Source organism: Ornithorhynchus anatinus, chromosome X1, assembly GCF_004115215.2.
Source record: "Ornithorhynchus anatinus isolate Pmale09 chromosome X1, mOrnAna1.pri.v4, whole genome shotgun sequence".
In the NCBI taxonomy this organism is placed as follows: domain Eukaryota; kingdom Metazoa; phylum Chordata; class Mammalia; order Monotremata; family Ornithorhynchidae; genus Ornithorhynchus; species Ornithorhynchus anatinus.
The window spans coordinates 53,468,332-53,495,318 of NC_041749.1; the positions used below are offsets into that span (position 1 = coordinate 53,468,332).

Below are 26,987 nucleotides of genomic sequence, written 5' to 3' on the forward strand. Positions count from 1 at the left end.
ATCATGAAGGTAACATTTGCAGGAAAAAACTGCATAAAAATGCTTCATGAAGGGAGCTCTGATATGGGGAGGGACAACCAAGGTGGAGTATCGCTATTTTGCCTTTGAAAAGGACAGTGGTACCGAGGCCCCCTCAAACTCCTGGACAAAAATGCCTGCAGAGCCTGTTTTTAAAAATGCCCATGTCCAGCCAGGTATATTTATAGGCTCAGTAGACAGGGAAATTAGCGATGATGTTAAGTGGACTTGGCAGAAGAAATCTGCAATTTTGTATCACTGCCGCACATTTCAGCACAACCACCTGCTCCACGTTCTTGAAAAGCTTAGCAGTAGCTTGCCCCCATCGGCAAGGGGAATTCATTCCAAAGAATGAAAACCAGTCTTGCCTGGATTATAAATTTGCTCCCCCAATCCCTGCTTAAAAACCAAGGAGGAAAATGTTTCAGCAACCACATCATCAGAAAATCTTGGCCTACTTGTTTAAGCCAACAGCCTGATCCCAAGATGTTTCTTCAACCACTGAACCACCCTCTTGTGGGCAGGGAATGTGTACACCAACTTGGTTGTATTGTACCCTCCCAAGCGCTTAGTACAGTGCTCAGGATGCAGTAAGCGCTTAATAAATACCAATGATTATACCCTGAGAATGAAAGGCAAAAGATTTTTCACTGAGCGTGGGCCCAGAAACACCTTTCCCTCCTAATTTGCAGACTACCGTCAATCAATGGTATTTGCTGAGCACTGCTAAGCACTGGGGAGGGTACGATACAAAAGAGTAGTTACAAATGACTCCCGGCCCACAAGGAGCTTACAGACTAAAAGGGGAGACAGATGCTTAAATACAATGCTGATGGATGTGTACATAAGTGCTGTGGACCTCTGAAGGATAGGTGAATATCCAAATGCTTATGGAACATGGGCATAGGCTATTGATGGAGGCCATGTCTTGTCTTATGCCATCGAGTCGCCTCTGACCCACAGCGACACCATGGACACATCTCTCCCAGAACGCCCCACCTCCATCTGCAATCATTCTGGTAGTGTGTCCACAGAGTTTTCTTGGTAAAAATCCAGAAGTGGTTTACCACTGCCTCCTTCCGCGCAGGAAACTTGAGTGTCCGCCCTCAAATCTCTCCCATGCCGCTGCTGCCCAGCACAGGGGAGTTTTGACTTGCAGCAGATTGCCTTCCACTCACTAGCCACTGCCCAAGTTAGGAACGGGTATGCCTCTGCTTGACCCTCCCTCCTGTAGTTGAGACTGGTAGAGTACTGGAATCTCTCCAGGTGTGACTCTGAGAGGACCGGAGGCCATGGGGACTGGGAAAATCAAGGGCGTGAGACCCAAACCATCAAAATACGGGTTTCCCACTGTCCCCTTCTACATGGGGCAGAGGAGAAGGGGTACCTGGGGCGTTAGGCTCCAGGGGAAATGGTCTGGACTATATATCTCCACTGACATTTGACCCTGGGCCACAAGCACGTTTACATGGTAGCCTGTGGATCAGTCAATCAATCAATGGTACTGATTGTGTTTACATGTGCAGAGCACTCTACTAAGCACTTGGGAGAGTACAATACCAAAGAATGAAGGGGCACGTTCCCTACCCATAATGAGCTTACAGTCTAGAAGGGGAGACAGACATTAATATGATTCAATAATTTATAATATACAATTTAAAGATATGTACGTAAGTGCTGTGGGGTTGGGGTGAATGTCAAAAGTCCAAAGGTCACAAATCCAAGCACAGAAGAGCCAGGGAAGAGGGTTTAATCAGGCATATATGCGTTAGCTTACAGCAGCCCTCCCATAATCAATTGAATTTATTGAGCGCTTACTGCGTGCAGAGCATTGTACTAAGCACTTGGGAGAATACAGAGTTGGTAGGCACATCCCCTGCCTGGAGTTTTCTGTCTCCTGAGGTAATAACAATGGTGATAATAATAATGATGGTATTTGTTAAGCACTTGCTATGTACCAAGCACTGTTCTAAGTGCTGCGGGAGATACAAGCAAATCGGGTTGGATACAGTCCATGTCCCTCATGGGGCTCACAGCATTAATCCCCATTTTACAGATGATGTAACTGAGGCACAGAGAAGTTAAGGAAATGTCATTGTTTACTGAAGTATTGTACTTTCCCAAGTGCCTAGTACAGTGCTCTGCACACAGTAATGGCTCAATAAGCACGACTGAATGAATGAACTTGCCCAAGCTCACACAGCCGACAAGTGGCGGAGCTGGGATTAGAACCCAGGTCCTTCTGACTCCCAGGCCTGTGCTCTACCCAATAGGCCAAGGTGCTTCCTTTGGTAATAATGCCCACAGAGTGTGGGGAGTGGTCGGGGGAGGAGAGGAGGGACAAGAAGGGATGGAGCAGGAAAGCCCAAGCCCAGAACTCAGATAGATAAGTACCATTCAGATTGGTGGTGTCAGACCGTGTTTTTTTTTTAACAGTATTTTTTAAGCGCTACATGCTACAAGCAGCGTATTAAGCGCTGGGGAAGAAAGAAGCTAAAACAGACTAGATAGAGTCCATGTCCCACATGGGCTTCACAATCCTAACCCCCATTTTCCAGATGAGGGAACTGAGGCGTACAGAAGTGAAGTGACTTGCCCAAGGTCACAGAGCAGACAAGTGGTAGAGCCAGAATTATAACCCAGGTCCTTCTGACTTCCAGGCCCGGGCTCCACCCACGTCTTATAGTCACCCAGTGATTCAGGGCTCAGAGAGGCAGAGATCCAGGGGTGATGCCTGCTTGGAGTCAGAAAGGAAGGTTGGCTTCCACCTCGGACCCACCGTTGGGGTTAAACCTACTCGATATACAGTCGGAGAAATTGAATCCTAGAGGGTTTGCCCAGGATATCAAGGCTAGAATCAGATCCTGCCAGGAAGGGAAGGAAAGGACATGGGAGGGAAGGGGGACGGGGTGGTCTAGGGGAAAGAGATGCCTCTCTCTGCTTTCCCACCAGGACTGGATTACAATAGGGCCTATAGGGGATCTTTTAAGTCCCTAAACAACTCTTCCTCTGTTAGGAACCCTTCCTCCTTTAATTCACAACACCCTAGTCAGGTCAAGCCAACAGCAACCCTTAGCACTTATGTACTGTAACCATATTCTCAAGCACTTCCGTACTTAGGTGCATTTGTATATTATTTCATTCTGACACTTTCTACTACCACCTGTCCATCTCCCCTATTGGACTGTAAACTTCTTGGTGGCAGAGGTGTATTTTGCTTCTGGTGTACTCTTCCCAAACACCTACTACACTGAATACTCAAATACCATTGCTTGATGAACCAACTGATCTCCCCTAAACTGCAAACTCATTGTGGGAAGGGAATGTGTCTACCAATTCTGTTGTACTGATCTCTGCCAAGCGCTTAGTACAGTGATCTTCACACAGTAAACAGAGTGGTCTACTGGAAAGAGCACGGGCCTGAAAGTCAGAGGACTGCCGCCTGCCTGCTGTGTGACCTTGGGCAAGTCACTTAACTTCTCTGGGCCTCAGTTACCTCAACTGCAAAATGGGGATTAAGATAGGGAGCGCTATGTGGGACAGGGACTGTACCATGTCCTACCAGACTATTTTGTTCATTCATTCATTCATTCATTCATTCAATAGTATTTATTGAGCGCTTACTATGTGCAGAGCACTGTACTAAGCGCTTGGAATGAACAAGTCGGCAACAGATAGAGACAGTCCCTGCCGTTTGACGGGCTTACAGTCTAATCGGGGGAGACGGACAGACAAGAACAATGGCAATAAATAGAGTCAAGGGGAAGAACATCTCGTAAAAACAATGGCAACTAAATAGAATCAAGGCGATGTACATTTCATTAACAAAATAAATAGGGTGATGAAAATATATACAGTTGAGCGGACGAGTACAGTGCTGAGGAGATGGGAAGGTAGAGGGGGAGGAGCAGAGGGAAATGGGGGGAAAAGAGGGTTAAGCTGCGGAGAGGTGAAGGGGGAGCGGTAGAGGGAGTAGAGGGAGAAGGGGAGCTCAGTCTGGGAAGGCCTCTTGGAAGAGGTGAGTTTTAAGTAGGGTTTTGAAGAGGGGAAGAGAATCAGTTTGGCGGAGATGAGGAGGGAGGGCGTTCCAGGAGCGCGGGAGGACGTGGCCCAGGGGTCGACGGCGGGATAGGCGAGACCGAGGGACGGTGAGGAGGTGGGCGGCAGAGGAGCGGAGCGTGCGGAGCGTGCGGGGCGGGCGGTAGAAAGAGAGAAGGGAGGAGAGGTAGGAAGGGGCAAGGTGATGGAGAGCCTTGAAGCCTAGAGTGAGGAGTTTTTGTTTGGAGCGGAGGTTGATAGGCAACCACTGGAGTTGTTTAAGAAGAGGAGTGACATGCCCAGATCGTTTCTGCAGGAAGATGAGCCGGGCAGCGGAGTGAAGAACAGACTGGAGTGGGGCGAGAGAGGAGGAAGGGAGATCAGAGAGAAGGCTGACACAGTAGTCTAGCCGGGATATAACGAGAGCCCGTAGCAATAAGGTAGCCGTTTGGGTGGAGAGGAAAGGGCGGATCTTGGCAATACTGTAAAGGTGAGATCGGCAGGTCTTGGTAACGGATAGGATGTGTGGGGTGAACGAGAGAGACGAGTCAAGGATGACACCGAGATTGTGGGCCTGAGAGACGGGAAGGATGGTCGTGCCATCCACGGTGATAGAGAAGTCTGGGAGAGGACCGGGTTTGGAGGGAAGATGAGGAGCTCAGTCTTGCTCATGTTGAGTTTTAGGTGGCGGGCCGACATCCAGGTGGAGACATCCTGGAGGCAGGAGGAGATGTGAGCCTGAAGGGAGGGGGAGAGGACAGGGGCGGAGATGTAGATCTGCGTGTCATCTGCGTAGAGATGGTAGTCAAAGCCGTGAGAGCGAATGAGTTCACCAAGGGAGTGAGTGTAAATGGAGAACAGAAGAAGGCCAAGAACTGACCCTTGAGGAACTCCAACAGTTAAAGGATGGGAGGGGGAGGAGGCGCCAGCGAAGGAGACCGAGAATGACCGGCCAGAGAGGTAAGAGGAGAACCAGGAGAGGACGGAGTCCGTGAAGCCAAGGTGAGATTAGGTATGGAGGAGGAGGGGATGGTCGACAGTGTCAAAGGCAGCAGAGCGGTCAAGGAGGATTAGAATGGAGTAGGAGCCATTGGATTTGGCAAGGAGGTGGTCATGGGTGACCTTAGAGAGAGCAGTCTCGGTAGAGTGGAGGGGATGGAAGCCAGATTGGAGGGGGTCCAGGAGAGAATGGGAGTTAAGAAATTCTAAGCAGCGACTGTAGACGACTCGTTCTAGGATTTTGGAAAGGAAGGGTAGTAGGGAGATAGGGCGATAACTGGAGGGGGAAGTGGGGTCAAGAGCTGGTTTTTTTAGGATGGGGGAGACGTGGGCATGTTTGAAGGGAGAGGGGAAGGAGCCATTGGAGATTGAGTGGTTAAAAATAGAAGTTAAGGAAGGGAGGAGGGCAGGGGCGATGGTTTTAATAAGGTGAGAGGGAATGGGGTCCGAGGCGCAGGTGGAGGGGGTGGCACTTGCGAGGAGGGAGGAGATCTCCTCTGAGGATACTGCAGAGAAGGATGGAAAAGTAGGGGAGAGGGTTGGTTGGGGGGAGGGGAGAGGCGGAGGGGTGACTCTGGGGAGCTCAGACCTGATTGTGTTGATTTTTGTGAGGAAATAGGTGGCCAGATCATTGGGGGTGAGAGATGGGGGAGGGGGAGGAACAGGGGGCCTAAGAAGAGAGTTAAAGGTCCGGAACAATCGGCGGGGGTGACGGGCATGCTTAGTACAGGGGCTGGTGCACAGTAGCACTTAAATTTCATTTAAAAAAAAAAGCAAAGCGCTTAATAAATCAAATTGACTAATTCTTTGAATGCCACTCCCAAAACACTAAGTCAAGTGCTTCAAATCTGGATCTGAATAGCTATCTTTCAGTTAGTAATGGATTTGCCCCAAGTCACTTTGGTGAATAAAAAAAATAGCCGATCTTTCACCATCTAAATGTCAAGAATGATGGAAGCATAAATATTATCCCCTTGCATCAAAATACTTTTCCTAGTACCTGGCTTGATACATTTTCACGAGGCAATTTTCTGGGGGCAAGGTCAACACATTACACTTATGCTTAAGAGACTGGTTGGAAGAAGAGAAGTGGGAAGAAGAGAGAGATTTACCGCTTTCATTTGAAGACATAATTGTAGCATGCAACACCAGTGACAACTCAGTTTGGCTTCTCTCCCTTCCCTGCCTGCCCCTCTGTGTCCTTCCATTTCCTGCTTAGTCTGTTTCCTTTTCCTGCCTTAGCTGCCTGCACCCTGGTCAGTTTCCTGAGGCTGCCACTGACTCCCTTGGGTTTTTATTTTTATTCTAATTGTCCTGTTGCAATACAGTTTGTTTTGTTTTGTTTTTCCCCTCACCTCCCAAACCTGACTCTGTGGTGATCTCCTGCCCTAATGATCCCACAGCATGTTCGCCTCTCTGGAGAATTGGGATCTAGGGTGCTTTCAATCTGTCTCCCTCTGGAGAGACAAGCTGTTCAAACTCCAAGGTGGTTCATTCTTCTTTAAAGCTCTCATTCGTACAGTGAGGTATTTCATAGAAATCGGAGCTTTGACTAGAACAGAGATCACCCCTCCTTCCTTCCTCTCTGACCTCCGCATCGACTCCATACCTGCATATTTCAGTTACTCTGGCTCCCTGCTAGATGAATATTTGATAACTGATATTTGTATGACAGTTTACTATATTTAGGTATGTGCTTTGATTTTCTTTTGTTGTTCCCCTAACAAGAGTCTGCTTATTGGATATTAAAAAGAGCACACTTTAAGCATATTTCAATCAATGGTACATACTGAACGCTTATTGTCTGCAAAGCACTGTGCTAAGAGCTAGAGAGAGTACAACAGAGTTGGAAGACATGATCCCTGCCTTCAAGGAGGTTACAATCTAGTGGTGAGACAGACACTGAAATGAACTACAATCAATCATATTTATTGAACACTGTGCAGAGAATCTTACTAAGCACTTGGAAGAGTACAATATAACAGAATTGGGAGCACACAGCATCTTACAGATAATAATAATAATAATAATAATTGTATTTGTTAAGCACTTACTATGTGCCAAGCACTGTACTAAGTGCTGGAATCGATACAAGCAAATCGGGTTGGACACAGTCCCTGTCCCTGTCCCATATGGGGCTCGCAGTCTCAATCCCCATTTGACAGATGAGGTTACTGAGGTACAGTGAAGTGACTTGCCCAAGGTCATACAGCAGACAGGAGGCAAAGCTGGGATTAGAACCCATAGCCTTTTGGCTCCCAGGCCCGTCCTCTATCCACTAGGCCAGGCTGCAAACAACAGAGGGTTAGGATATATACAAAACTGGGGTGGGGTGGGTAGACTATTAAAGGGACATTCAGTGGAATTCAGCGGAGAAGGAAGGGGAGATGTGAGGTTAGTCAAGCTACCTCGAAGAGATAAGTTTTTTAGGAGGTCTCTGCTAGGCCGCATCATTCGTATAAAGGTGATAAAAAAATACTTTAATAGCCCCATAATAAAATACAACTTGTCACACTTGATTCATACTAAAGTGTACTTTTTTGGTATTAAACAGGAAATTCTTTATCCCCAAACAAATCAGTTCAATCTCTTAGTATCAAGTATCAACTGTATTTAAAAAAATGTATCACATCAATAGGCTTCCAAACTAAATTGCTTCCACGAGGTGACATCAGTTTTTACACAAAATTAACTATAAATTAAAATTAAGTGTATGCATCTTAAAAATCAGACTTTAAAACTAAAACACGATACAGAGAGCTAGGAGATGATCTTGGAAACATTCATATCTCACAAATTTTCCCCGAGTAGTTTTTTTTTCCCTCTCTGGCTGTAATCAAAACAAAATCATCCAGCTTCAGAAAATACTTACCATCCTTTGTGTTAAGGTTGGAAGGGTACCTTATTTTGATTTTAATTAAAAAAGAGCTTTGGTGATGCAAAATAAGCTAACTTAACCCTTATTCTAACCTAAACTTTACCGTTTACTATTGACATATTTAAAGGTTAGATCATACATGGTTAAGAAAGTTCTTTTGGTTTACACTTGGTATTTGCATTTTTTTACTTCAAGGCTAATTTCTGGACAGGTTGTTTTTGGATTTAATAGTGTTTAGTGTCTTTCAAGTAACTAACTAGGACCACAGTTACTTTTTATTAACTTTGGATAGAATACTTCACATATTACAAGTTGAGATCTTTCCTCCCCCTCTGTCCCCCTTTAGTTTTTTTTCAGCCCATATTTGGTGATGGAACCTCTAATTCAGAAAATCCAGGGGCATGAAAGGGGAAGAGGTGAGTGATCACAATCAATCAACCTCATCACCCCAAAACTTGCTGAGAATGTAATTAATCTGCTGATTATTTAGGGGTTTATTCAAACCTTTCTCATTAAGTCAGAAGCACTCTGACTTCCAAAATGGCTAACTTGCATGTACACCAGCACTTACTACAGTGTCTGGCAAAAACCAAAAACATGACATCATTTGGCCCAAGTGACTCTCACATTTAGTTCACTCGGGCTTCTCAGTCTTCAACACAGAGAGAATAAGATGCAATAATTCAAATGGTTATCTAAAATACTCAAAATGCAAACCATGACAATTTTGCTTTGTCCCTGAACAGGTCTACATTAGAAGGCTTTAACATTACATCCTAAACAGAACATTTTACCCCAAGTTCATGGCCTAGTATCAATAAAATAGTACAATCACCAGCCAAACTCACTGAAACAAAGAAGCCTCCTGAGACAGTCTACACTATTGGGTATCAAAGTATTAGGACGAGGAGTAAAGCGATCCAATTTGGGTGGGCAGCAGATAATCAAATATTGCCCAGGGCAGGTAAGGCAAGGGAAAACACCCATCTCGGGAAATAGCCTCCAAAGCTCAACTTGACACAAATAGTGGCAGTGAACTGAAACTAGACCTGAGGGCATCATGATTCATGCCCACAGTAGGAATGCTTTTCAAAGCATGAAATTCAAATATTATGTAGTTAATCATGGCTTCTGGACTCAACCTCCCTAACTTTAAGAAAATGAATATGAAAATATAAATCCAAATTTCTACTTTTATTAAACTAAGCAACAAAAAATATCTGCCTTTCCTGTATCTACCATATAGCAAAAACATACCTGAAGGTAACACGTACTGGTAACAGGTTGTGCTTGAGAAAAATTAATGGGAAATGGTATCTAAATGGTTCACCATTTCCCTCTCTCAGTTTGAGGCCGATCCGATTCCACCTGTCTCAGAATGGCCTGGACAAGCCCAGAAGACCCCCTGAATAAAGACCAGCCCAGAACTGTAATTCAATCGAAGACTCAGGCATTTCTGAGACAGTCCTTTGGCGAGTCCACCTGAAAAATCTTGTTCATTAATGTCTTATAAGATTAGCAGGCTCCCCTTCGCCTGTAAACTCCTCAAGGGTGGGTACCAGGTACTTCTCTGGTTGGTTGCTGAGTGCCTAGTACAGTGCTCTGCACACAGCTGACACTCAATAAATGCCACTGAGGATTAGGACGACAGGGTTACTGAACAGAACTCAAATCCTTTGTTTTGGCCACTTTTCCTATTCCATTCCTTGGATTCATCAAACAATCAATGGTATTTATTGAGCAATTACTGTGGGCAGAGCACTGTACTAAGTGCTTGGGAGAGTACAATACAAGAGAGTCGGTGGACACGGTCCCTGCCCACTTCTAGAGGGGGTGGTGAACTGGTCTTTCCTCTCTACTTGTCTCCTCCTCCTCCTTCACTCCAAGCAGACCTGGGACAGCAACACAGCTCAGATTTTTGGGGGGGTTTGTTGGGTTTTTTAAAATGGTATTTGTTAAATACTCACTCTATGCCAGGCTCTGTTCTAAGTGCTGGGGTAGATACAAGGCAATCAGGTTGGACACAGTCCATGTCCCTCATGGGCCTCCCAGACTTCACCCTCATTTTACAAATGAGGCAAGTGAGGCACAAAGAAGTTCAGTGCCAGGCACTGCACTAAGCGCTGGAGTAGGTACAGACTCATCGGGTTAGGCGCCATCCCTGGCCCACATGGGGCTCCCAGTCTTCATCCCCATTTTACAGATTCATTCAATAGTATTTATTCAATAGTATTTATTGAGCACTTACTATGTGCAGAGCACTGTATTAAAGCACTTAGAATGTACAAATCGGCAACAGATACAGTCCCTGCCCTTTGATGGGCTTACAGTCTAATCGGGGGAGACAAGCAGACAAGAACAATGGCAATGAAAAGAGTCAAGGGGAAGAACATCTCATAAAAACAATGGCAAATAGAAAATAGACATAAAAATAGAATCAGGGTTATGTACATCTCATTAAACAAAATACACAAAATAAATAGGATGATGAAGATATATACAGTTGAGTGGATGAGTACAGTGCTGAGGGAGTGGGATGGGAGAGGGGGAGGAGGAGAGGGAAAGGGGGGAGAAGAGGGTTTAGCTGCGGAGAGGTGGGGGGGCGGTAGAGGGAGCAGAGGGAAAAAAGGGGGAGCTCAGTCTGGGAAGGCCTCTTGGAGGAGGTGAGCTTTAAGTAGGGATTTGAAGAGGGGAAGAGAATTAGATTGACGGAGGTGAGGAGGGAGGGCATTCCAGGACCGTGGGAGGACGTGGCCCAGGGGTCGACGGCAGGATAGGCGAGACCGAGGGACGGTGAGGAGGTGGGCAGCAGAGGAGCGGAGCATGCGGGGTGGGCAGTAGAAAGAGAGAAGGGACAGATGAGGGGACTGAGGCACGGAGGAGGGAAGTGACTTGCCAAGGTCACAGAGCAGAAAAGTGGTGGATCCAGGATTAGACGCAGGTCCTCCTGACTCCCGAGCCTAGGCTCTATCCACTAGGCCATAGGTTTTCCCAGGCCTCATTGCTACCTTGCTTATCCAACCAACTGCCACCCCGGAAAAGGAAGTCCCAGTTTCAGCAGGGAAGCGGCAGTGACCTTCTATTTACTGGTTGTCTTAGCTGCTTATGAGAAGCAGCGTGGCTCAGTGGAAAGAGCATGGGCTTTGGAGTCAGAGGTCATGAGTTCGAATCCCAGCTCTGCCACTTGTCAGCTGTGTGACCGTGGGCAAGTCACTTAACTTCTCTGTGCCTCAGTTACCTCATCTGTAAAATGGGGATTAAGACTGTGAGCCCCACGTGGGACATCCTGATTCCCCTGTGTCTACCCCAGCGCTTAGAACAGTGCTCAGCACATAGTAAGCGCTTAACAAATACCAACATTAGTCGCACCTCAGGTCAGTAGTTCTGGCTAGATCTTGGTCCATCATCGCCTGACCCTGCTGTCTCCCTGCTTCCTGCTATTCACTGCCCAAATACTGCCAGCTCATCCGAATCCAACAGACTGTGCCTGCTATTTTTTTTGATGAATGCTTCGAAGAAAAGGCGTGGGAGTAGTAAGGGATGTGCGCATGGGCCCACTAAGACCTTGCAGGCCTAGTCCTTCCCCTGCTACTGCCTGAATCCCATCTCTATTCCATGATGACCACACCAAACTGGACTGATTCTAACCCTCCAAGAGTCCTTTCCCCCAAATCCTATTGTCATCCAGAATGACCTGTGGCCTAGTGGATAAGAGCACGGGTCTAGAAGTCAGAAGGACTTGGGTTCTAATCCTAGCTCTGCCACTTGTCTCCTGTCACCTTGGGCAAATTGCTTAACTTCTATGTGCCTCAGTCCCTCATCAGTACAACAGGGATTAAGACTGTGAGCTCCATGTGGGACAGGGACTGAGTCCTACCTGAATATCTCGTATCTACCCCAGCTCTTAGAACAGTGCCTGGCACATAGTAAGCACTTGACAAATACCACAATTATTATTATTATTGATAGATTTCATCAAAAATAATAAAAATATAAAGCCAACTATCAGACCAGTCTAAATGGATTACCAAGAATAATTTCATTTACTTTGAAACACACACCTGTTACTTGGGATAATAATAATGTTGGAATTTGTTAAGCGCTATGTGCCAAGCACTGTTCTAAGCACTAGGGTAGATATAAGGTAATCAGGTTGTCCCACGTAAGGCTCTCAGTCTTCATCCCCATTTTACAGAGGAGTTAACTGAGGCACAGAGAAGTTAAGTGACTTGCCCAAGGTCACCCAGCTGAAAAGCGGCAGAGCCGGCATTAGAATCCATGACCTCTGACTCCCAAGCCCGTGCTCTTTCCATTAAGCCACGCTGCTCCTTATCCTCCTATCAAAGACAGCCTGGATCATGCTAGTGAAACAGCTGAGAGTGGCTTTTGTATTGTGTTTTTTTAATGGCATTTGTTAAGCACTTCCTATGTGCCAGGCTTTAATAGGGGATACCTTTGATGTTTTATATATACAGAATGCTTGACAATTTCTTTTAAGTACAGTTAACTCTCCATTCATTTAAAACAGATTCATGTCTAATACTGCTACATTATTCTAGAAAAAAATGGGGACTACATTGGCAGTAATGAAAAGAATCAGCAAACAATACAAACTACAAAAGGGAATGAGTTCTAGTTCTTTGGCTCTGTCATGAACTGCTAGAGAACCAGGCAAGGTGCTTATTCCCAGCTTCCACGCCTATAAAAGAGGGATAATATCATTTCAGGCATATAATGAGGATGAATTAAAGAAAACATAATGATTGAAACCCAGTTCCAGGTAGTTTTCCAATATTGGTAATGCATATAAGCACTAACCAGCTCGAGATTCAAGTATTTCTAAAACAGCTTTGTCTTTGTCAAAAACACCCTTTCCAGAGCTGGAAGCCCCTTGATCCCATTCATTCATTTGTATTTATTGAGTGCTTACTGTGTGCAGAGCACTGTACTAAGTGCTTGGAAAGTAAGCAGCGTAGCTCAGTGGAAAGAACATGGGCTTGGGAGTCAGAGGTCATGGGTTTGAATCCCGGCTCTGCCACTTGTCAGCTGTGTGACCGTGGGCAAGTCACTTAACTTCTCTGTGCCTCAGTTACCTCATCTGTAAAATGGGGATTAAGACTGTGAGCCTCACGTGGGACAACCTCATTCTCCTGTATTTACTCCAGCACTTAGAACAGTGCTCTGCACGTAGTAAGTGCTTAATAATAATAATAAGCACATAATAATAATAATGTTGGTATTTGTTAAGCGCTATGTGCAGAGCACTGTTCTAAGCGCTGGGGTAGATACAGCGTAATCAGGTTGTCCCACGTGAGGCTCACAGTTAATCCCCATTTTACAGATAAGGTAACTGAGGCACAGAGAAGTTAAGTGACTTGCCCAAGGTCACCCAGCTGACAAGTGGCAGAATCGGGATTTGAACCCATGACCTCTGACTTCCAAGCCCATGCTCTTTCCACTGAGCTATGCTGCTTCTCTAATACCAACTGCTTAACAAATACCAACGTTATTACAATTTGGCAACAGAGAGAGACAATCCCTATTCAACCACAGGATCTCCAATTTACAGGGCGAGCTCTAGACTCAGGATAGTAGGTAGCATTACCTTCTCTTGGGAGCCTCACTTAAGCCTGGAACAAGTTATTTTTCAACCTGAAGTTTTAGGTTTTCTTTGGCTCCTTTGACAATTTGAGGGGCACTGTCATATCCCCTGAGCTGTGGCAAAGAGGAACGACAAATAAACTTCAAGTTATTCAAGAATAGCAAGGAAGCATGGTATTTTCTAAATATACTTATCAAATCCTGTGCAGCGGAGACAAATATGACTGATACAAAAACGATTCCAAGCAGAAAAATGTGTGAAAAAATCTAGAAAGTCACGATTGTGAAATCATACAAATTATTTACGTCAATTTAGAGTTAGGAGGGTTGAACTATTTACATCTAAAAGAATCCAATACTGATTGATCAATGGAATTCATTGAGCTCTTACTGTGTGCAGGGCACTGTCCTAAGCACTTGGTAGAGTACGAAAGAACAGGGTCGGTAGACATGTTCCCTGCCCACAACAGGCTTAGCGTTTAGAGGGGGAGACAGACAGTCATATAAATTATAGATCTGTACATAAGTACTTTGGGGCTGAGGGTGGGGTGAATAAAGGGTACAGATCTAAGTGAAAGGACAATGTGAAAAGGAGTGGAAGATGAGACCTTAGCCAGGGAACACCTCTTGGAGATGTACTTCTAATAAGGCTTTGAAGGTGGGGAGAGAGATCGTCCGTTGGATACGAAGCAGGAGGGAGTTCCAGGCTGGAATCAATTCCACATTCCCCTCACCACCCAGCAGAGGAGCAGGGTGAAGCAGTAGGGGAGAAGCATCATAGCCTAGTGGATAGAGCACGAGCTTGCGAGTCAGAAGGATCTGGGTTCTAATCCCAGCTCTGCCACTTGCCCACTGCGTGACCTTGGGCAAGTCACTTAGTTTCTGTGCCTCAGTTACCTGTCGTAGTACAATCTGTAAAATGGGGATTAAGACTCTGAGCCCCATGTAGGACATGGATTGTGTCCAACCTAATTAGATTGTAACTGCCCAGTGCTTAGTACAGTGCATGGCACACAGTAAGTGCTTAACAAATATCATTAGAAACAAAAGCCACTCTCAGCTGTTTCACTAGCATGATCCAGGCTGACTCCTTCCCTTAATTATACCCTGTCACTTTCAAAGAAGATTTGTCCCAGTCTCCTTCCTTCTCTCTGTGTCCGTCCATATCCATCTAACTTCCACCTTGGACTCCTTTCCCCGGCTCCCGAGCAAAGCAATAACTCAGCGGGATTAGAGGATGGGGTTTCAGGCTGGGGAAAGTCCAGTTTCCTCCATTCATCTGGGCTACTGTCTTCCTGGACAATCCCCACCAGGGGTTTTTTTTTTATTTCCTAGAGGGAATTTGGCTGCTGGCTGAGCAGAGACAGCTGGTACCTCAAGCTAGGGGTTGGTGGGGAAGTAGCTTGTATCTTTGACCCCTCCTACCTCACCTCGGTACTCTCCTACTACAACCCAGCCCGCACACCACACTCCTCTAATGCTCATTTTCTCACTGTGCCTCAATCTCGTCTATCTCGCCGCCGACCTCTCACCCACGTCCTGCCTCTGGCCGGGAGTGCCCTTCCCCTACATATCATGGCATAGTCTATGGAGCACGAGGCTGGGAGTCAGAAGGTGGTGGGTTCTGATCCACTTGCCTGTTGTGTGACCTTAGTCAAGTCACTTCACTGGGCCTCAGTTACCTCATCTGGAAAATGAGGATTAAGACTGGGAGCTCTGTGTGGGACAGGGACCATGTCCAACCCGATTTGCTTGTATCCTCCCCAGCGCTTAGTACAGTGCCTGGCACATAGCAGCACTTAGTTATTATGATTCTACCCAAAGGACAATTGCTCTCCCCTCCTTCAAAGTGTTACTGAGGACACATCTCCTCCAAGAGACTTTTCCTCACTAACCCCTCTTTTCCTTTTCTTTCACTCTCTTCTGTGTCAACCTGACTTTGCTCCCTTTATTCATCCCCCAGCACTTACATACATATCTGAAATTTATTGATTTATACCATCTCCCTCCCTAGACTGTAAGTTCATTGTGGAAGGGAATGTGTCTGTTATACTGTTGTACTATACTCTCCCAAGCGCTTAGTACAGTGCTCTGCACCCAGTAAGCACTCAATAAATTCGATTGGTTGCTAATCTCCCATTCAACTGTGCTCACGCTGCTCAGCTACAAAGCAGAGGATTTACCAACAAAACCAGTGAAAAAGGTTAGAGCCACACGGCTCTTCTCTGAGAAGCTATGGATTTATGGCCATAGAAGCTCCTGATCCCTGACCCAGCTTATTATTGATATTATTATTGTGGCATTTGTTCAGGTCTTACTATGTGCCAAGCACTGTCCTAAGCACTGGGGTAGCCACAAGTTAATCAGGTCAGGCACAGTCCCTGTCCCAAGTGGGACTCAAGTTCTTGGCCCTCTTCTATTCTCCATATACACTCACTCCCTCGGTGAACTCATTCGCTCTCACGGCTTCAACTATCATCTCTATGCAGATGACACACAGATCTACATCTCTGCCCCTGTCCTCTCCCCCTCCCTTCAGGCTCGTATCTCCTCCTGCCTCCGGGACGTCACTACCTGGATGTCTGCCCGCCACCGAAAACTCAACATGACCAAAACTGAGCTCCTCATCTTCCCTCCCAAGCCCTGTCCTCTGACTTCCCTATCACCGTGGATGGTACGACCATCCTTCGTCTCTCAGGCCCGCCACCTCGGTGTCATCTTTGACTCGGCTCTCTCGTTCACCCCACACATCCAATCCGTTACCAAAACCTGCCGGTCTCACCTTTATAATATCACCAAGATCCGCCCTTTCCTCTCCACCCAAATGGCTACCTTACTGCTACAGGCTCTCATAATATCCCGGCTGGATTATTGTGTCAGCCTTCTCTCTGATCTCCCTTCCTCCTGTCTCTCCCTGCTCCCAGTTGCCCGGCTCATCTTCCTGCAGAAACGCTCTGGGCATGTCACTCCCCTTCTTAAAAACCTCCAGTGGTTGCCTATCAACCTCCGCATGAAACAAAAACTTCTCACTCCAGGCTTCAAGGTTCTCCATCACCTTGCCCCTTCCTACCTCTCCTCCCTTCTCTCTACTGACCACCCTGCACGCTCCGCTCCTCTGCCGCTCACTTCCTCAGCGTCCCCCGTTCTCGCCTATCCCGCCGTCGAACCCTGGGCCACGTCCTCCCGCGGTCCTGGAACGCCCTCCCTCCTCACCTCCGCCAAATTAATTCTCTTCCCCTCTTCAAAACCCTACTTAAAGCTCACCTTCTCCAAGAGGCCTTCCCAGACTGAGCTCCCCTTTTTCCTCTGCTCCCTCTACCCCCCCCTTCATCTCTCCACAGCTAAACCCTCTTCTCCCCCCTTTCCCTCTGCTCCTCCCCCTCTTCCGTCCCATCCCCTCAGCACTGTACTCGTCTGCTCAACTGAATGTATCTTCATTACCCTATTTATGTTGTTAATGAGATGTACATCACCCTGATTCTATTTATTTGCTATTGTTTTAATGAGATGTACATCCCCTCGATTCTATTTATTGCCATTGTTCTTGTCTGTCTCCCCGATTAGACTGTAAGCCTGTCAAAGGGCAGGGACTGTCTCTGTTACCGATTTGTACATTCCAAGCGCTTAGTACAGTGCTCTGCACATAGTAAGCGCTCAATAAATACTATTGAATGAATATTTTACGGATGAGGTAACAGGTACAGAGAAGTTAAATGACTTGCCCAAGGTCACGCAGCAGACAAATGGCAGAGCAGGAATTAAAACCCAGGTCCTTTTGACACCCAAGCCCGGGCTCTTTCCACTACGCCAACCTGTTTGTGGCCAAAATCCCCCAGCACTGCAACTCTTAGATTCTTCACTGCTGAGACTGTCAGCCAAGGGAAAGAAGACAACTCTGCAGTCACTTTAAAATATCACTGGGTGAGAACCGAAAAGCTGAGTATAAGTTGTGAGCAGGGAATGTGTCTACCAACTCTGTTATACTGTACTCACCCAAGCGCTTAGTACAGTACTCTGCACACAGTGAAGCGCTCAATAAATACCACTGATCTTGCTGCTGCTGGCACCGCCAAGCTCCTTGGAGTTCATGCCACTGCTTCATAAATTCTTTTACGGCAACATGTTTCTGAAACCAGGGAGACTTGGTTCATTAGAAGCAGCATGGCATAGTGGATAGAGCACGGGCTTGGGAGTCAGAAGGTCACGGGTTCTAATCCCAACTCTGCTGCTTGTCTGCTGTGTCACCTTGGGCAAGTCAGTTACCTCATCTCTAACATGGGGATTGAGAACTGTGAGCCCCACGTGGGACAAAGAAACCGTATCCAACCCGACGAGCTCATATCCACCCTAGTGCTTAGTACAGTACCTGGCACGTAGTAAGCGCTTAACAAATACCACCATCATCATCATCATCATTATGTAAGCTCGGTATGGGCAGGGAACATATCTGCTAATTCTGTTGCACTGAACTCTCCCAAGTAAGTAAGAAGCATGTCCCGAGGGAACGCTTTGAAGAGTCAGCAGTACTGGCAGAAATTTCTGCTCTCATCTGCTTTGGCTGCTACTGCTCTGCTCCTTGGTATGTGAGAGGATTTGGGGGCAGGGACTGGGCGGGGGAGGGGGGAGGGGGGCGGGGATGCGGGAGGGTGCTTATGTTGGGAGAGAGAGCACTTTAGGTGACACTGAGACCTGAGGGGTCCAGGTCCTGTTCATCAAAGAATACTGACTATACCTCTCTACTCTATCACTATGGAAAAAGAAAGAAAGACAAGGGCAGAGTCTATTGTTTCCATGTTTGAAAACTGTCGGTGAATAGAGGATACCTGATAATGAACCGTAGCACAGGCAGAATGAAATGTCAAAGACCCTTATTCAAATTTGAAATGATTACGATAATTCTGCTCTCTAATTATGATAATTCTGTGTCAGAGAGGAGGGGCCCTTATTTATATGCTCCAGGTCCTGAGCAATTAAATGAACAGTGGGGGGGGGGGGGGGCGCTTCTCTGATTCTGATAGGGTTGGTTTGTTTTTTTTTTTTGGAATAGTTATCTCCCCTTTAATCGAAACAACTGTTAACACCTAAGATATCTGGAATTTAATTCCCTCTTAGACTTTTTAAACCAAGTGAAATTTTGAAAAATGGAAAAGGTAGGGCTTGATTACCTGCATTTCAATTTGAAAGCGCATATTCATCTATTTTAATGAAATATGATCTCCTGTCTATGGATAACTAGGGAAGTCACGAACAAATGAACCGAGGGCTAATCTAAATAGGGTACAAGCATGTTATCTCGTATCTGGATTAAGACAATTTATAAAATCCTTGACCTAAAAACAGAAAGCATGAACAGACAAATTAAAATTTAATTTTATTATAAAAACGGAAGCAGTAACAGGAAATGGTAGCACGATGTTTGATAAGCTCAATTAGCAGAAGGATCAAATGAAGTGATGACATGCCATTATGACCTCAGGGGTTAAAGAAACAATTTTCCATCTGGCTGAATCTGGCTCATCAACATAAATGTTGACACCACCTGCTGTACATTACTACAAGTCGTCTTCAGCATTCCCTGAGCATTTTCTGCAGTATAGCGTAACCCACTTTATTGGGATATTTTGCAAGATAATGTCTCTCCAATTAAAAGTTGAAAGTTAATTAAATCTATTCAAGGCACACTTTTTGTTTTTTACACCAAAGACCTTCAATTTTTGCATGACTCTAACCAGCCTCGCCATTAAGTATAATTAATAGTGTCAGAGCATTTTCTGCATACGTAGCAGCAAAGACCTATTCAAACAAACATACACTTCGCAATTTCTTTTATGGGAACACATTACTGAAACCAGGGAGACTTGGTACATGTAAGCTCGTTATGGGCAGGGAACGTGTCCACTCATTCTGCTGTATTCATTCATTCATTCAATAGTATTTATTGAGCGCTATGTGCAGAGCACTGTACTAAGCGCTTGGAATGTACAATTCAGCAACAGAGAAAATCCTTGCCCAAGAACGTATTGTACTCTCCTAAGCGCTTATTACAGTGCTCTGCACATAGTAAGCGCTCAATAAATGGCATTGACTGTGATGCTTCTGGTACATCGTAGACATACAATAAAAATCTTCTTTATCCCACTGGCTACTTGGTTGCAAAATCTGCCACAACATCTTTGGCCTTTCCCTTCCGTGGCCTAGTGGAAAGAGCATAGTATGCCTGGGTTCTAATCCTGGCTCCCCAATTTGCCTGTTTGACCTTGGACAAGTCATTTAACTTCTGCACCTCAGTTTCCTGGGATTAAACATCCGTTCTCTTTCCCCCCTTATATTGTCAGTTCTATGCGGGACAGAGACTGGGTCTGACCAATCTTGTATTTATCCCAGTGCTTATATTACACTTAACATTACAATTATTGGTATCATTATTGTCATTGTTATTATTATTACTCCAATCTGCCATTTCAGAAATGTATGCTCTGTAGAAAATGTGCCAAAAACCATAAAAACGCTGAAAGCGTCGCGGTTCCGGCGGCGTCCAGTGAACTCTCGCTGGCCCTTGAAAATCTGGGGGAGAAGGTGTAAATCTCGCGCCGGGCCGTACCCATATCCGCAGCAGGTCTCCAAAGTGACTTTGACACTGTTGACCATCCCCTTCTCCTCTACACCTTATCTCACCTTGGCTTCACGGACTCCGTCCTCTCCTGGTTCTCCTCTTACCTCTCTGGCCGGTCATTCTTGGTCTCCTTCGCAGGCTCCTCCTCCCCCTCCCATCCTCCAACTGTTGGGGTTCCTCAAGGGTCAATCCTTGGTCCTCTTCTTTTCTCCATATACACTCACTCCCTCGATGAACTCATCCACTTTCACAACTTCAACTAACATCTCTATGCAGATGACACACAGATCTACATCTCTGCCCCTGTCCTCTCCCCCTCCCTTCAGGCTCATATCTCCTCCTGCCTCCAAGACATCTCTACCTGGATGTCTGCCCGCCACTCGACATGTCCAAAACTGAGCTCCTTATCTCCCCTCCCAAGCCCTGTCCTCTTCTTGACTTCTTGATTGTGGATGGTACGACCATCCTTCCCGTCTCTCAGGCCCGTAACCTCAGTGTCATCTTTGACTCGGCTCTCTTGTTCACCCCACACATCCAATCCGTTACCAAAACCTGCCGGTCTCACCTTTACAATATCACCAAGATCCGCCCTTTCCTCTCCACCCAAATGGCTACCTTACGGCTACAGGCTCTCATAATATCCCAGCTGGATTATTGTGTCAGCCTTCTCTCTGATCTCTCTTCCTCCTGTCTCTCCCTACTCCAGTCTATTCTTCATTCAGCTGCCCGGCTCATCTTCCTGCAGAAACGCTCTGGGCATGTAACTCCCCTTCTTAAAAACCTCCAGTGGTTGCCTATCAACCTCCGCATGAAACAAAAACTTCTCACTCCAGGCTTCAAGGTTCTCCATCACCTTGCCCCTTCCTATCTCTCCTCCCTTCTCTCTACTGACCACCCCGCACGCTCCGCTCCTCTGCCGCTCACCTCCTCAGCGTCCCCCGTTCTCGCCTATCCCGCCGTCGACCCCTGGGCCACGTCCTCCCGCGGTCCTGGAACGCCCTCCCTCCTCACCTCCGCCAAATTAATTCTCTTCCCCTCTTCAAAACCCTACTTAAAGCTCACCTTCTCCAAGAGGCCTTCCCAGACTGAGCTCCCCTTTTTCCTCTGCTCCCTCTACCCCCCCCCCCTTCATCTCTCCACAGCTAAACCCTCTTCTCCCCCCTTTCCCTCTGCTCCTCCCCCTCTTCCGTCCCATCCCCTCAGCACTGTACTCGTCTGCTCAACTGAATGTATCTTCATTACCCTATTTATGTTGTTAATGAGATGTACATCACCCTGATTCTATTTATTTGCTATTGTTTTAATGAGATGTACATCCCCTCGATTCTATTTATTGCCATTGTTCTTGTCTGTCTCCCCGATTAGACTGTAAGCCTGTCAATGGGCAGGGACTGTCTCTATCTGTTGCTGATTTGTACATTCCAAGCACTTAGTACAGTGCTCTGCACATAGTAAGCGCTCAATAAATACTATTGAATGAATTGAATGACCCATGATCCTTATACTATTCTCAGTAGCGAGTGATTTTTATGATTTAATACTAATATATGTTCAAACAATGGCATTTATCTGGCACTTACTGTGTGCAGAGCACTATACTAAGGGCTTGGGAGAGTACAATGCATTAGAGTTGGTAGACCTGCTCCCTGACTGCAACAAATGTTACTGCAAATATATTGATATATTAATATCCATCTCCCCTTCTAGACTGTAAGGTCATTATGGGCAGGGAACATGTCTGGCAATTCTGTGGTATTATACTCTCCCAAGCACTTAGTACAGTGCTCTGCACATAGTAAGGGCTCATTAAATATCGACTGACTGGAAATCATAGGGCTATCTTCTTTCCCTAAATGATGGACACCATTCAACAGTGCCAGCTCCATGAAGGGACTGGGGATTTGGTGGGGGCGAGGGGGAGAACATGGATGGTGTCACTGGTCCCACAAAATTTGGGGGGGGAACAAAGCTATTATGATCCCCACAGCTTTACTGGGTAGGGTAGACAGCTCTCACTAGCCCTCCCTGCCCCTTATTAATAATAATAATAATTAGGGTATTTGTTAAGGGCTTACTACATACCAAACACTGTTCTAAGCGCTAGGGTAGGTACAAGGTAATCAGGTTGTGCCACATGGGGCTCACAGTCTTAATTCTCATTTTACAGATGAGGTAACTGAGGCCCAGAGAAGTGAAGTGGCTTGCCCAAGGTCCCAAAGCAGACAAGTGATAGAGCCGGGATTAGAACCCACATCCTTAGAGACTCCAAGCCCGTGAGCCTGCCACTAGGCCATGCTGCTTAGAGCAAGAGATGTGGGCTGCACATTTTATAGGCCTGCCTGTCAGCAGGCGGCTGCCCAAGTACTGGCTCTGCCTCTCCTGGGCTTTGGGGGCCTGGCCAGACAGCCAGGTGGAACATCTTAAGTGTGAGCTGGAGGCCCTTTAGCCCCCTTTGAACTCCAGAGTCTGCTAGGTAGGGTCTCTTGGGCCTTCTCTTGACGCAGACGGTCTTCCATTTTTGGAAGTGATGCCCCCTCGAAGCCCCTAGACCCTCCAAATCCAACCCTAAAGTTCACCCCCAGGTGCAAAATGGAAAGCTGGCACCCCTGACAGAAATGCTTATATTTTTCTTTTCGGGTCCGATTAATCATAAGTTTGTGGGTTTAAAGTTCCAATAATTTATTGCGTTTACAGATCTGCACAAGGCACATCCCACTATGTCCAAATAAATACTGTTTGGATGAACTGTTTTCAGATTTTCATCTTGAGGGAGCTGCCAGTTAGAAGTAACAATGAAAGCTGGTCACATGCAATTCACTGCTTCGTTTAAGGCAGAAATGACCAATTGAACCATATTTGTCTTAGTTACGTGAAGATGTTTCAGGCACTAATTGGGTTGATATGTACCCAACAGCAATGTTATTAGCTATGAAAAACCCCTTCCCAACCTGCGAATCTCATTCCTTTAGCAAACAGACACAGGTTTCTAAATTTCATTATTCCCTTTTACATTAGGTAAGGGGTCAGTCCTGTAAACTCCAGCTCTCCAAGCATCCCATCGGGGTTTATGGAATGTTTCAAAACTCTAACTCCTAAGTGTTTCTTAGAATGGTCATCTCAGGTATTATTTCCACAAGATGGTCTCTGAGCTTGCTATAAACTAGGTCTATTAAAGTTTCCAGAAACATATGTAAGGTATAAGACTTCCCCCAACTCCTCAACTCTCATTCTTCTGCAAGAAACTGGAGCTGCACTTGATGTCAGGACTTCATAACAAGACATCAAATTTACCCTGGAGCAGGGCAAGGTTTGTGGGTTTGGGGTTTTTTTCCCCCCTAAAAAAAGAATAGTCACCCCCTCATTTATAGAGTCACTGCGTTTACCCACCCTCTGGGAAGCTTGAAATGAGGTACACCTCAAATACAAGGGCATTTCATCTGTGTAAGTGCATTAAGAAATGTAACTTCAAACTTACTTGGCTTTCTGAATCCAAATACAGTAGTCTGAGATATAAAGGTCATTGAGAATATATGCAGGATCATTTTCTCGAAAAATCTTGTGAATGTCCAAGAGACACTTTAAGATGGCACTTTTACCTAAAATAATAATAATAATAATGTTGGTATTTGTTAAGCGCTTACTATGTGCAGAGCACTGTTCTAAGCGCTGGGGTAAACACAGGGGAATCAGGTTGTCCCACGTGGGGCTCACAGTCTTAATCCCCATTTTACAGATGAGGGAACTGAGGCACAGCGAAGTTAAGTGACTTGCCCACAGTCACACAGCTGACAAGTGGCAGAGCTGGGATTCGAACTCATGAGCCCTGACTCCAAAGCCCGTACTCTTTCCACTGCGCCACGCTGCTTCTGGCACTTTAATACTTCTGTATTAAAAAGTACAGTTGTAGATTAGTGTTATGAATAAAAATAATCCAGCCGGGTTGACTCGTTGCATACGACTATGGTCTTTATTAAACCCCTGAAATTCCAGAGCTGAATCTTCAAAAATAAATCTTTACCTTTCTTCCCCGTAACCACACCTTGCATAACATTACATACCTATTTAATTCTGACACTGACTGCCAGATAAGAAATTCAGCAGGTAAACTGAGAAACAGTGAAGCAATTTCAAATTAAAGTGAACATTTAAAGGTGTACAGATTTAACTTGAATTAATGTCCGTCAGGACATCAAGGAATTAGTATGCTTTTAACAGTGAAAATTTCTTGTTTCATTTTACAGACAGGTAAGACACACATTTTAAATGTCGAATCTCTAACTCTGAAAATAAACTTGAAAAGAGTCATTTTTATCAGTAAGCAATAAATATCCTCCTGTAAATGAAGAGATTAAGATTTCAAATTAACTTATTCTAGAAGCAACTGAAAGCTGTAAATCGGACCTTGAATGGTTCAATTTAGAATCATTTTACTCTTCATGTAATGTACTGGAGAAATTCATTTCAATGAAAGCCTTGGCTTAATTCGTAAAAAGGAAGAAGGCAAGACAGGTAACAAAATGCCAAATTGACTAAACCCAGAACTAACTGATCAGAGACCTCAGGGGAAAATGGAAAACATTACAAAAAGTAGAAATTTCACTAGAACACCAAAGAAATATTAGATATGTAGTGAGAAATTTTACTAGCTAAACCAACAAAAAGGGATGCAAAATAGCAAAAGACACAGACAACAAAAAGCATTCTGCAATTAAACTGGATGAAGGACCAAAGAAAACATTGTCTCTGGTACCCAGGAGGGGAAGCTGATTACACATTTCTGAAAAGCCAGGTGCTTTTATTAAGCAGATCATCCTGGTGAATTAACCTGTGCTATTGTCACTTGTGATGGGAAGTTGGAAAACAAGATTGAATAGGGAAAGAAATGGAGTACTTAAGAATTGGAACTACCCAATTCAGCAGAACCCAATGGCATCATTATTATAATAATGACGGTATTTGTTAAGCGCTTACTATTGTGTCAAGCTCTGGGGTAGATACAAGTTCATCAGGTCAGACACAGTGCCTGTCCAACATGCGGCTCATAGTCTAAATAGGAGGGAGGACAGGTACTGAATCCCCATTTAACAGCTGAGGTAACCGAGGTACAGAGAAGTGACTTGACCTTGGGCCTTCTTGTCCTCGGAAGCCTGAATTGGCTAAACCACACAAGGGTGCTAAACCCCAATTTTCTAGTGGGCCAAATTGTGGTATTTGTTAAGCACTTACTATGTATCAAGCACTGTACTACGTGCTGGGGTGGATACAAGCAAATCAGGTTGGACAGAGTCTCTGTCCCATGTGGGGCTCACAGTCTCAAGCCCCATTTTACAGATGAGGTAACTGAGGCACAGAGAAGTCAAATGACTTACCCAAGGTCACAGCAGACATGTGACGGAATCAGGATTAGGACCCATGACTTTCTGACTCCCGGGGCCCACACTCTATCCACTGCGCCATGCAGGGTGCAGTGACCAACTGAGCCAACAGTAAAAGAGTCATCTCCCCAACATCACCCAGCCTGCTTGAAACACAAGCCAGCCATCAGGCATCTTCCTAAGAAAGAAAAAATAAAAAATCCCATCTCCCCTTCCCTCAACTTGGCTGCTCCCTTTCAATCTCTCGTAGTCCCTCAACTGCAAAATGGGGATTCAACATCTGTTCTCCCATCTACTTAGACTGTGAGTCCCATGTGGGACCTGATTAGCTTGTATCTACCCCGGTGCTCAGTACAGTGCTTGGCACATAAATGCTTACTAATATTACTGAGCACCTACTATCTGCAGATCACTATCCTAAGTACAGTAGAATCACAGAATGAGGAAGCTTGATGTCTGCCCTGGAGAGGTTATTAATGATGTCCTTTTTCAGGTAGTCTGTCAATCAATCAATTGTATTTACTGAGGACTTACTGTGTGCAGAGCACTGTGCTAAGTGCTTAAGAGAGTACAATGCAACAGACTTGGTAGAAACATTCCCTGCCCACAAAGAGTTTACAGTCTAGAAGGGAATACAGACATAAATACAAATAAATCATGGATATGTACATAAGTTTCGTGGTGCTCAGGGTGGGGTGAATGTAGGGTGCAAGAGAAGCAGCTTGGCCTAGCGGAAAGAACACGGGCCTGGGAGTCAGAAGGACCTGGATTCTAATCTTGGCTTCGCCACTGGTCTGCTGTGTGACCCTGGGCAAGTCACCACTTCTCTGTGATTGTTACCTCATCTGTAAAATGGGGATTAAGAACATGAGCCCTGTGCGGGACAGGGACTGTGTGCAACCTGATAACTTTGTATCTATCCAACACTTAATACAGTGCCTGGCACAAAGTAAGCATTTAACAAATACCATAAAAAAATACAAAAAAAGATCTGGGTTCTAAACCCAGCTCCGCCACTTGTCTGCTGTGTGACCTTGGGCAAGTCTAGAATTCCTTAACTCCCATTCTCTCCTAGACCCCCTCCAATCTGGCTTCCGTCCCCTCCACTCTACCGAGACTGCTCTCTCTAAGGTCACCCATGACCTCCTTTCTTGCCAAATCCAATGGCTCCTACTCCATTCTGATCCTCCTTGACCTCTCTGCTGCCTTTGACACTGTCGACCATCCCCTCCTCCTCCATACCTTATCTCACCTTGGCTTCACGGACTCTGTCCTCTCCTGGTTCTCCTCTTACCTCTCTGGCCGATCATTCTCGGTCTCCTACGCTGGAGCCTCCTCCCCCTCCCATCCTTTAACTGTTGGAGTTCCTCAAGGGTCAGTTCTTGGCCCTCTTCTGTTCTCCATTTACACTCACTCCCTCGGTGAACTCATCCGCTCTCACGGCTTTGACTACCATCTCTACGCA

The 26,987-nt window shown here is 45.7% G+C and overlaps 1 protein-coding gene across 4 annotated transcripts in view; it reads right to left on the bottom strand.

Moving 5' to 3' along the window:
* SHQ1 (SHQ1, H/ACA ribonucleoprotein assembly factor) overlaps positions 1-26,987 on the bottom strand; it is a 152,665-nt gene that overhangs the window by 36,115 nt on the left and 89,563 nt on the right. For 3 of the 4 annotated variants that reach the window (XM_029051871.1, XM_029051870.1, XM_039910325.1), the window contains one exon: positions 23,623-23,743. The exons of the other annotated variant lie outside the window; for it this stretch is intronic. In XM_029051871.1, the coding sequence (XP_028907704.1) occupies positions 23,623-23,743 (121 nt within the window). The remainder of the gene's footprint in view (positions 1-23,622; positions 23,744-26,987) is intronic. 4 annotated transcript variants of the gene reach the window in all.